Source organism: Melozone crissalis, unplaced genomic scaffold (genome assembly GCF_028551555.1).
Source record: "Melozone crissalis strain CALT ecotype California unplaced genomic scaffold, PUWL_Pcris_2 ptg000027l_1, whole genome shotgun sequence".
Classification (NCBI taxonomy): domain Eukaryota; kingdom Metazoa; phylum Chordata; class Aves; order Passeriformes; family Passerellidae; genus Melozone; species Melozone crissalis.
In genome coordinates this window covers 39,153,052-39,165,309 of record NW_026535805.1, presented here as the reverse complement: position 1 = coordinate 39,165,309, position 12,258 = coordinate 39,153,052, and the positions used below count along the sequence as shown (strand labels likewise).

The 12,258-nt window shown below is 38.0% G+C and overlaps 1 protein-coding gene across 2 annotated transcripts in view; it reads left to right on the top strand.

Annotated features, from left to right (window-relative positions):
- PCMT1 (protein-L-isoaspartate (D-aspartate) O-methyltransferase) overlaps positions 1 to 11,637 on the top strand; it is a 36,192-nt gene extending 24,555 nt beyond the window's left edge. The window contains exons 7-8 of one of the 2 annotated variants that reach the window (XM_054279491.1): positions 820 to 989; positions 9,440 to 11,637. In XM_054279491.1, the coding sequence (XP_054135466.1) occupies positions 820 to 989; positions 9,440 to 9,452 (183 nt within the window). In that variant the 3' untranslated portion in view covers positions 9,453 to 11,637. Of the gene's footprint in view, positions 1 to 819; positions 1,037 to 9,439 lie in introns of both variants that reach the window. The other variant, XM_054279492.1, reaches the window with a different exon arrangement.
- Positions 11,638 to 12,258: the final 621 nt, after the last annotated feature.

Here is a 12,258-nt window from a genome sequence, read left to right as displayed (position 1 = left end):
GTTTGGTTTTTTTTTTATTTTTTTAGTGGGAGTGTGCCAGGAGGTTGTTCCCAGCAAAATGTTGACAGATGACAATTAAAAAAGCAATTGAAAGTTTATTTGTAAATGAAACAGTTTGTAATTGTAACTTTTGTTAGGAATTGGGATTAAGTGGGTTTTTTTTTCATGATGTCTGGGAAGTATGAAATTTTCATTGAGACTACTGTGATTAGCCTCCTTTAACTATGGGAAAAAAATGCAAGCATTTCTCACATACTATGTTTATGTGTCACTTATCTTAGTCATATTCATATATTTTAGACTAGTTTCAGAAAAGGCTGTTCCATTCACAGAATGAAAGAGGAGCTGTTGGGTAGTGAGTTTGTTGTAGACAAAATTTTTCCAGGAAGAGAAATAATGAAAAGTCACCAGTCTCAAATCTTATTCTGAGGGCTTAAGGGGAGATCAGTTATCCCCAGAATTTTTCACAATGGGCCTGTACTGATGCACAATAACTATTGCAGCATTAAACAGTTTCAAGAGATTGAATCTGCTGTAAAAATAATTTGTGATTTACATGTTTCCCCCACATCTATAGAAAATAAAACTGCAACCTACCCCATTAATTAAATTATTTTACTGTAATACCAGTTGTTATACCATGTTGCCGTGATACTCTCATTTTCAGTGCACTTTTTATTTTTCCTAATGGAAGTAGTTATCTACTGCATAAAAGTAGATGGATACATAATGGCAAAGCTATTAATCTACTGTAACAAACTTTGGATCCAGCTTCTCTGAGGTGGCTGGTTACATTCTAATTTCTGTGTTGTGTTCTAGCTTATAGACCAGTTAAAACCTGGCGGAAGATTGATATTACCAGTTGGCCCTGCTGGGGGAAACCAGATGCTCGAACAGTATGACAAACTAGAAGATGGCAGTGTCAAAATGAAGCCTCTGATGGGAGTGATATATGTGCCTTTAACAGATAAAGAGAAGCAGTGGTCCAGGTGGAAGTGATTTTCTGTTCCACTTACTTCTTCCACACACATGCAAGGTGAAAGGGTGTGAATTTTAAGCAGATAGACTGCAAGGCCTGCCTTTGCTGCTGTCATTGCTTTCTGCTCCTCCATACCATGAAAAGTGACTCAGTCTGCATTACTACATCACCCAAAGGAGGTTATGCTAAGTTTGAGTTAAATTAAAAGCAGAAGAAAAATATTGCATGGGTTGCACTTTGTCTTTTTTGGACATGTTTTCTTTAGTCTTTGGTGTTTTGAAGATTCTTATTTGTTGTTTTAAACACAGTATTTTCTAAGTTTAAACTTCACTTTTAATGAATTTTTTATAACTATTTTGCCCAATAATTAGGGTGAAGTGTAAAATTTTACTTAATAAATACTGTTTTGTCCTTTAAGTTAGTGGTAATTGGGTGTTCATTTTTTATTTTTCTGAAACACTACAAATGAAGAAAAATCTTCGCAAAATCCTTTGTGGAAAATGTAGATGATCTTGCAAGCACTTTTCCTTTAGCCTCCAAGTAGCAAAAAGTAGAAAAGATAATTCCTTCTTCCCTAAAGTATAAATGTAGTTGAGTAGTGTTTAGAAAATTTTCCCAGACATGTTATTAGAAGTCTGTCATCTGTCTCTGATGGGACAGTATTTGTGTTTGTCAATACAGCAAATTCTAAATGCCTTTCTAGAAGTAGGAAACCTTCCAGTTTGCTGAATTGAACAGCCACTAATAAATGAATAAATAAATAGACTTAATGCAGCTGTCAGCTTAAGCCATGCTAGTATGTGAATGAACAAAGCAGCATTGCTGTTTTGCTTCCTGGCAAAAAGTGCTTGTTGAATGTATTATTGGCATTAGTGAAGTGCAGAGATTGCACTGAGCTCTGAAAACAACTCTTGAGTTTTATAACCTAAACTTAGATTTTTGGCTTTTTTCCCCTTGATAGTTTGGAGTATAGCTTGTGATTTGAATACAGGAATACTCGGTCTAACCTATCAAAATATCATAAAAAGTACAAATAAAGCACTTTGCATACTGGTGCTTAGCGAAGCCTCATTTCAGTGTTTTTTGGATTACTATATAGCCACCACGTACAAATTACTCTTAAAACAACTTCAGTGAGATACTGCTTAGTTCAAAGCTTGTGAAGTGTGCTTGTTATTCAAATGTGTTGTATTTGTTATGCAAATGAATGCTTTGGCCTCAAATATTGCCAGTATTCCCTCAGTGTGATACTCAGGGATTTCCTGCCTCTTGTAAGGCTTTGGAAGCTTTCCTTTGTGGTTGGTTTCCTCCTCTGGCAAATGTTTAATTTAAGTTTGGAATCCATGCTTTGCTTGCTCTAAAAAAGAGTAGTTGTCTTCTTAAACCCTCCTTCTCTCAGAGAGTTTTCATAGATTTTTTCTATTTCCACCTAATCTGATTATAGTAGCAACTGGGATTTTTTTGGTATGCCAAAAAAAGTATAGCAGTGTGTATTCATAAAACACTTTAAGAAGGGTTTCTTGAATGACAGTGTTTATCCCTTGCTATAAGTGAAGGTGGGGTACTGTGTTAATGACTAGAATTCTGAGTTTTTAGCATCTCTTTGGTGCAGGTTGGTATTTAATTTTGTATTCTAGCCTGGAAAGAGCTAATAGCTTGTCTTTGGGCCTTCTTCAATCATGCATACTGGAGGATTATTTTCCCCAGAAATTTGTACTAGTTTCTGTGCTCTTCTGAAACACTACTTGATTTTATTTATTTTTAATTTAAGAATTTACAGTGGTGTTATCAGAAAATATAAGTGCTTAGCCTGAAGGGTTCATCTGCAATGGCATAGAGGCTGTATCTTGCTATGCGCATTTAAATTTTGTTCAGTCTTGGAACTCTCTGTTAAAGAAAATCTCAGAAGTCCACTTCTTGTAACGTTTGCTATTTCTTTAATTGTCCTTTTTGTGATTTGAAGAAAATTCCCATTCCATTTTCTAGGATAACTGTCAGTCTACTGCTGACCTTACAGGGGGTCATATCTTTTCTTTGTTTTTCCTTGTTGGTGGCTATGAAGGATATGGTCAGGCAGCTGCTGCTAAGGAAATTCCTAATTATAAGTCAGCATTTGCTATCTATGCTGACATCAAAGATGAAAGAGCTGTTTTTTCTTCACTTCCTAGATTTCATTTTTTCTTTTCTAAATTGCTCAAGATCTGTGTGCAGAGTTCATTTAGAGACTCCTCTGAAAAAGCATCTCTAAGTGTTTCTGTAATAGAAATCTGTAGTGTATGGGAGGCTAGTTGATGTAAATCTCAAATTCGTTAAACAACAATCATTTTAAGATTAGCTCAATTCTGTGTGTTTAGTTTGTCATTCTTTTAGTTTACATTATGTGATTTCATTCCTAATGCAGGTAACTCTTTCATCGCATTGAGTGAAGAACGGTGTCCCTTCAGAGGATACAATTGATAGGCCAACAGCATTTTCCTAGGGTAGCAGACCCTCCAGTTGGCAGGAAAGAAGCTGTTAAATTTTTGCTGAGCCATTCACTCTTTAATGGGGCTGTAAGGTGCTTTTGCAAGGCAGCACAACACTCTTTAAGTGGTGTTTGAAGTCAACTCCATCTTCAGGTATTTTGTATCATGCTTCACTATGTAAAACTTGTAGTAAAAGGAAGTCTGGACTAGCTGGAAGGAAAAGATTCCTTGGATTTCAGCACATTGCTAAATAAAGCATCTTATTTGTGAATACTGTTAAATTTCTTTAAATTTAGGCCATGACTTCATAGTTTTGGTTCAGTTGCAGTAGCATTTTTTCAAGTTCCCAATATTAGTGGGAATCCTCTCAAATGTGACTCCCTGGGACACTCAGAAGTAGAGTATACTCAGGAACCCTATCTCTGGTACAAAACAATGCAGTGTGCCAGAAATCCAGCAGTCAATGCCCAGTTATGTGATTATACTGATAAAGGGTATCCTTTCACATAAAACTTCAATTGTTTTGAGTTTTTTACTGAAAACATAGGTTGGAGAGAGGGCCTTGTGTTACACAGTTGGAAACATGGCTTCATAGCTGTCTTATTGGCAGATCTTGTATAAATTAGGATCTCTCTGGTTTTATTTCTCTGTGAAATAACACTTACTACTTCACTTACTACTTATGAGGAAAGACAATTTTAAGTGTCACAGAATCATGGTATTATTTAGGATATAAAACATGTTTAAGGTAGTTGAGTCTGACTGTTAACCTAGTGCTGCCAAGTCCACCACTAAACCATAAGGGCCACTTCAAGCCATCTTTCAAACACTTTCAGGGGATATCTTGTCCTGCTGGCCTGACTACTGCTGATACAGATGCCTAAGAGAATAACAATGTAAATAAGAGCAGTGAGTCTCTGTTGCATTTTGGATTTGATTTCCAGACAGGCAGCTTTTAAAAAATTGTAACAACTACTTTTGTTTACATATTGTATTAGTAGAAATTATTTATAAATGTCATGCTGAATTTATAATTGCTGGTAAAATACAGAATTATAATGACAGTATGACCTTTCTGAACAAAAACTTCAATGACTAAACTGGGGCTGTTACTGTATCCCACTTACCTGTACATAAACCATGATTAACGCTCTTTTGGAAAAGGTATTTATTAGGATACATTTTAATATGTTTCTGCTTAGAAACTCTTATTCAGTGTTTCAAGTGCCCCTGGTGAGCTAGTTGACCAAATTAGTTTGCAATTAGCAGGTATTGTTTGCTGGAACTTCTTAGGCCATGCAGAATAAGGATTATGGTTTAAGTTTTTATTTTATTTTGGCAAAAAGAATCTGCACAAAATATTTTAGGTTAAATTTAAGAATTATGAATTATGTATCAGGGTGGTTTGACCCTGACTGAATTCCAGGTGCTCACCAAAGCTGCTCCCTCCACAACTGGACAGAGGAGAGAACACAACAGAAGGCTCCATTGTGAGTTAAGGACAGGCAGAGATCACTCACCAGTTACCACCATGGGTACAACAGGCTTGAGTTGGGGATATTAATTGAAATTATTGCCAAGCAAAATCAAAGCAGGATAATGAGAGGTAAAACATACCTTAAGAACACCTTTCCTGCACCCTGTCTCCCTCCTTCCTAGCTCTACAACCTGCCCCCCAGCAGTGCAAGGAGGTAAGGAATGGGGTTTACAGTCAGTCAGTTTGTCATACATTCTTCCTGCTGCTGTCAGGGAGAGGGGTCCTTCCTCTGCTCCTGTGGGGGGTCCCTCCCACAGGACACAGTTCTCCACAAACTTCTCTAGCAGGAGTCCTTCCTATGGGCTACAGTTCTTCATGAACTGCTGCAAGGTGGGTCACTGTTCTTGGATGCAGTCCTGCAGGCACAGCCTGCTCCAGTGTAGGTTCTGTACAGGGTGACAGGTCCTGCCAGGAAACCTGTTCCAGTGTGGGCTCCTCTATCCATGGCCTGCAGGCCCCTGCCTGGAGCCTGCTCCAGCACATTTCCCACAGGGTCACAGTCTCCCCTCAGGCATCCACCTGCTCCAGCATGGGCTCCTCCACAGGCTGCAGGTGGATCTCTGCATCCCTGTGATCCTCCATGGGCTGCAGGGGCACAGCTGCCTCACCATGGTCTGCACCAGGGGCTGCAGCAGAATCTCAGCTCCAGTACCTGGAGCAGCTCCTGCCCCTCCTCCCCTGATCTGGGTGTCTGCAGGGCTGCTCCTCTCACATGTTCTCACACTGCTCTTCTCTGCACAGTAACTTTTTTCTTTCTTGAATGTGTTTCCACAGAGGTGTTGCTTCCATTGCTGACTGAATCAGTGTTGGCCAGTGGAGGGTCTGTCTAGAAGCCAGCTCTATACAACCTGGAGGAAGCTTCTGGCAGCTTCTCACAGAAGCCACCCCTGCAGCACCACCCCTCCCTCCCCACCACTACCAAAACCTTGCCAGGCAAACCCAACACAATTATGTAAAAGTGTATGTGATATATCTGATACAGTAGGCTACTGAAAAAATTCCTTTATCATTTCAATTTATTCTCAATTCTATGATTGATCATAGCAAATAATAAATATTTTATAATAGCACCTTTCCAGATTAAAATGCTGGAAGTCTTCATATTGCATCTTTAAAGTCATAAAGTGAGAAATAATGGGCTGCTGAAACACTGAGTAGATGCTGTATTTCTAATTCATAAAAGGCTGCACTCTGAATTTCACTTTCAGTAATGACAACATATTTTTCATAGATGAATGATGTATTGAGAAGGGAAAGTCATATGCTGCCTAATGACAAGAAAATTGAAGTGGATCTAAAAGAGTGAGATACAGATTTCAGATAGATTTATAAATGTTTGTTCAAATATTTGAATGCCTTTCCCTAAAGTGACAGTGAGGGATCACAAAGCTGCGTGACTTGTATCCCAGACTTATTGTTGATAAGATTATTGGTCTTTATAGTTTATAATTTACCTGAAAAGCTGCATATTAGATTTTTTTCTGGGAATGTTTCTTGTTTTTTTTATTGAATATTCATTATGGGAATTGTAGAGTATTCATGTATATGTTTTCCCTCATATACATGAAGGGAAGCAAGTGAAAATTTTTCAAACTTTCTTACATTTTTTTCAAGAATAGTAACTTTGAGCTAATGACTTCTGAAATTTACTTTAACTTGAGCTTACAAAGTTGCTTTGATGCCTCAGTTGAAAGATGAGTGGTTCTCTTGCTGCAATTCCAAAAGCCTGAGAAGGACTTCTGTAGTGACTTAAACCCAAAATATATATATTGCTTGCTAAGCAGGAGCTGGTAAGCAGATTGGAAGGAGTGCATATATGAAGGTGGAGAGAAAAAAAATTACGTGAGTTGTGTAAGAGTCACAGTAAATAGCGGGATCCAGAAAGAATACAAATTAGTAGGTCTTTCCTGTTGCTCTGGAGGACAACAGGATAGTTTTAACAAGGAAAGAGCAATCTTTTGAGTCTCCTTTTAAGCTCCGTAGCAGGATAGATTTTGTTGTACCACTGGGAAGATAGAATAATGTATTCTGATTCTTAGCAGTCGCTGAAACCTGGTGGATTTCCTAGCTTGGCAGCTTCCAATCCATACAGGATCAGCTCAGGTCAGCTGATGCTGGTTTGCAGTATGTATTTATGTCTGCAAGCTGTGCTACATTAGGGAGAAAGCTGACAGCTGTTACTTATCAGGTGATCTGAGACTTTTCTGGCACTTTCTAATACATTCACTCCAATAATGCACATAGAAATTCAACTTCAATCTGTAGAAAATAAATGCTGTATAATTTTAACACTCATATTGGAGGTTAGTTTGAACTGACATGCTGTTGTTAGATTAATGAGTAGTGAAGAGCAAATGAAAAACCTCTTGAGGAAAGCTGATCCCCTTAATATACAGTAAATGTTCTAAAAAATAAAATATGAAAATCCTTATTTTGAATGTCACATACAGGATGTAGTGGTCAGGAATGTTAAAGCAATGAAAAATACCAACAATTAAAACATTGCCATGCTAATATAATTTATTTTAAATGATATATTTATATAATACTTATATGTTTTAAGTAGAAATATAATTTCGGGAAATAGAACAGACCCATACTTTAAATACATTAAGTGCATTACCAGCACTATGCAAAAGCCCTGCTAACATTTGTGGCTGGGTAGAATCATTGTGTTTAATAGTTTCCAAGTAAATACAGAATTTGTTTTAGGCTTACAGTTTCTTGAGGATCTGCCTTGTATTTGAAGGATTACGAATTGCTTGTCACAGTAAAAGACTAGGGTTTTATAAAGCTGTGAGTGTGTGGTAGAAATCAGGATTAAAATCACACCCACAATTAGGTATATGAGACTAAGCCAGCAACAGCAGTAGTCATTACTTACATACACTTCTTGAAGATGTAAAAATGAACTGATGATGCAGCTCCTGGAAGTGTTACGGATGAATGAAGCACTTGTCCTGAATTCACTGGCACTACATTTTAAATTGGGTATCAGATGTTAATTTCTTTTTATCTGTTTAAAATAAGCAAATACCCATTCTGTGAGATAGGCAAATATGGAGAGCTTCCAAACCTTTAGCTATAAACAGATTTTTCTTTATCTCTGTTACGATGTGTTCTTCTGCCTCCTGCTCTTTTCTGCTGTGTGTAATTACTGCAGTGCTCTAAAGCTGTGTGATTAGTACTTTACTAATAGGAGGCAGTGCAAAGTGCAAAGAATGCAAATATTTATCACTTACAAATCACAACGTTTGCATCCCAACTGCATTAGATAGAAAACTAGTCATTTAAGCACTAGTTTCTACAGCCTTTTCAGTTGCTTTTACAATGTTTTGCATGCTGCCATTCCATGCTTCATGATTCCTGGAGCATAGTAATGTCTTTGGAACTTAAAGGTTTTGTATGTGTGCATGTAGAACTATATTTTTGTGGATTAGTTTGCATGATAGCTGGAAATGCTATTGTGTATTGAGCCAGCAATCACATTACTGAGATTTTTTTCTAATTCAGACACTGTTTGCTTCAGCTAAGGAGGCTGATGCACCTACTAAAAGAAAAATTGCAGCAAATTCATTCTGAATTTTTGGATTGCTTGTGCCTTGTCAAAAAAAAGAGGCAAAACTCTTCTCTTTGAGTTTTCCAGTGCTCAGAGTGGCACAGCTTTCAGATTTGATGGGTGTTTTGCATTAAAATTAATGCTTTAGAAATACTTAAACAAATCACTACTGTATGATAACTTTATGGTTGGAATATAGGCTCTATGGGTTTCTCGTTTCAATGTGTTTTAAATGTCCCACAGGAACAAATCTCTGCATTTTCTAGATTCCTTTCAGTGATTTAGAGAGACTTCTTGATTGATCCTTTCTCCTCCCTAGATCTCCTTTTAGCTCGCACACACACACACTGCCCTGCCCCCAGCCTTTCCACAACCTACTCCTGATTTATCATAGATCCTTCAGGAGCTAATCGAGTTCCTCTGAGAAATAAATAAACTAAGTGGTAAAAACTACATAATCAGGGTGCAAGACTGTGTTCCCACTTTCTTGAGAGACTGCAGCTGAAGCTAAACTTGTCTTTTTGGCAGCTACAGAGGGTGGTTTTTGCCAATACTCTGTCTAGTAAGTTGGCTCAGTTGCTTGCCAGTGTGTAGCCAGCAGAATACGGATGGCAGGTAGCTGTATTACTAGCTGTACAATGTGGGGGTTTCCTTAAAGCAAGTGATCCATTAAATGTAAAATAGAGGGACCCATATTTCACAATGAGTCACATAGTAGTATGAGATGATATGGGATTGCTGTTGCCTTTCCTTTGGTGTTTGTTTTTTTCTCAAATGCTTGAAGACATATCTAAAGTTTTGTGTGAGCACTTAAATGTAACCTGATTCAATATCAAAACTTCTCAAATACCATTTCCAAGGGGAGAAGAAACATAACTGCATGTGTTTTCTTTCTACAGGGATGAATTGTAAAAGCTACATCATCTTGACCCAAACATAGTGTTACAGTGGACTGCTCATCTCCCGTTCTAAAAGCTTTTTGAAAACCAACAGCATTGCAGCTTGTTTTGGACTTTGTTATACTGTTGTTATCAGCATGGAACAGCGTGGTGTTTGTTTTATTTTTTTAGATGCTCAAGGCAAATCTGATAAAGAGATGGTGGAAAGTTTTATGTGGGCATTGTTTTATTTAACATGCCTTTATTTCACTTTCATCTGTTCAAAGTGAATTTCTGCAAAACTGCAGATAAAGACCTGTAGCTTGTGAACTCTAATTTTGATGGGGGAACTTGAACACTCACTTCTCTTGGCTCCTGTGTCCCTTGGTCAAACTGCTTCTGTGCACCTTACGACACTACATAGGTAATACCAGGTTTTCTGTGTTCCAACGTCTGCTAGATGCTACTAAAAGGAGAGGAACTTCCTTTCTAAGCTTTTGACATGGTGTCATAGACTAGCATGTAGTAGATACAATCAGCTGCTTTTTTACCTTAAAACCAGGCATTTGTATATATTCAATTTCATGACATCAGAGGTAGGTGGCCACTCTTATCAAACATTGCTGTTCAAGCTGGACATAATAGACATGGTTTTCCCTTTCCTTCTAAAATTGATTATTGTAATCTTGAAATTCTATTGTGGTTTATAGCTCAGTGCTGGTGTGGTACACATGGAGGTAACTCCGTAAATGTGAGGTGAGGTGTGTTCCAATCACTGAACAATTTATGCAATGCTGCTTTGCCAAATAAAGTTAAAAGCAAAAGGGGAGTTTTGTGCTTGTGTGGAAGATTAGGATGGGTAGGTAATCTGATATATGGATTGCTAGGTTCTTTATTAAAAGCCAAAAGTCCCTTTGGTTCTAAAAGAAAGTTGCTTTTGGTAAAGCCACTTGCTGTATTAACATTGTTGCTTTTATAACTGTGGGCACCCAGGAAAAATTCTGGCTTTTTAGAAAGTGAATTCTAAATTGCTGCAAAAGGAACACATCGGAAAGAATCCTGGACTCTTAAGTACACATAGATGCTTCTCGTTCAGTTTTCATATAGAAGAATTGTTGGAAGACTATAAACCTTTTTTTCTGACATAAGTTTTGTGTTCTAGTACTGTAAAATGTCAACAGCAAATTGCAAAGCAGTACAATAAGGTGGGCTGCTTTGGGAAAGGGGGAAAGGGTGTCTTCCGTCATCTTGCTCATATTTGAGCAACCCGGAATTAAAGTAAACAGCATATTCTCCTTATTTTTTTAATGATAGGAAGGATTATGGAATAAAACAACCTACAGTGATCTCTGGGAAAAAAAAACCTAAAACAACTTCCTATGGTGGAAGAGCAATAATTTTGTGATAGGATTAATCCCTGAAAGCATAAAGGTTATAATTCAAAGGCCTCTGCATATGTAAAAGGAACAAAGGCCAGCCCGATTTTGTTCTTCTGTGAAAGATACTATGGGACTTAATTTATTTAGATGTTTGGAAGTTAATGTACCACCTCCTGATTTGACTGCAGCCTGGGAGCACATGCACAAGATTAATCTTATAAAGAAATTAATATAGTACATATTCTAGAAAATACAATCCAGAAAAATCCACTTGCGTCTGACAAATTTGTACTAATCCACAATCAACTGTGACTCTAGTTCTTGGTGTTGAAGTGAAATAACTGATGCATGCTAACGTTCAACCTTTTGGTCGCTGTATCTTTCAGTTTGAGTTCAGCTTTATTTACATCTTCTCACTAATTTAATTAGTTAAATGAAAGATATGAGCTCAACTGTATCCAAATTCCTGTCTCTGGACACAGTGTAATAAGCTAGCCTGACTTGGAAGTGGTGTTAAAGCTGAGACCCGACGACAACTTCCTGGGGGAGAACCACTTCAGGAGGTGTAAAGCTTCAGGGACCAAGGCTGGTGGGAATGGTGCACCCACTCCACTGAAGGGGTTGATGACAGTCAAGGTACTCGGACAGAAAGGAGTATCCAGGAGTAGCATTTAGGAGTCGAAAATGGAAACTCCTCCATGATGGAGCAATGGTTCTGAAGTAAAAACTTGGAGACAAGGACAAGTTGAAATGCAGAAGACTTGAAGAGCTTGAATAAATGCTGTGTGAACTGTCTGAATTGCTACTTTGCCAAATAAAACAATTTGAGAAGAAGCTGTATCTAGGTGTCTGCCTGATTTTGTGGTTGGTTTTGTTGTTTTTTAACCTTGAACAGGATTTTACATATCCAAAAGAAAACATGTATAAAAATACTGGTTTGCTAACTGACCAGAACTATGTATCCATTTTCAGTCAATTAATGTATTGCATCACTTACAAAGCCTGTTAATACTGCCTGGAATGTAAGTGGGGTTTTTGGTGTCTGTTTGGAATTTCTGAAACACACATCTCTGTGTTTTGGTGAACAGGGTCTGTGCACAGTTCTGTCTGTTGTCCATAGCTGAATCCAGCCACCTTGGAGAGTGTGATTTGCCACTTGGGAGGATTAAAGCTTTCCCTCTTTATAAGAGGTGCAGTCGTGTTTCACTGGGCTGTTACTGTCACCTCTAAGTCAGAACAGCTTGGGAGAACGGATTGAACTCTGAGTTGCTTATCCGGTTGTGTCTGGGATCCAGACAGTAGAAGACTTAGAAAGGCAATACCTCTATCTTGAAAACCCACCAGGAGTTGTGGGCTCTCCACAGAGGAGTTTGATGTGCTGTAGAGATGCTTACTGTTTATGTAGCAGGAGTGACCTGTGTACTTTTTCTGTTCAGACTGGTCAGCTGGCTTGAGGCCACA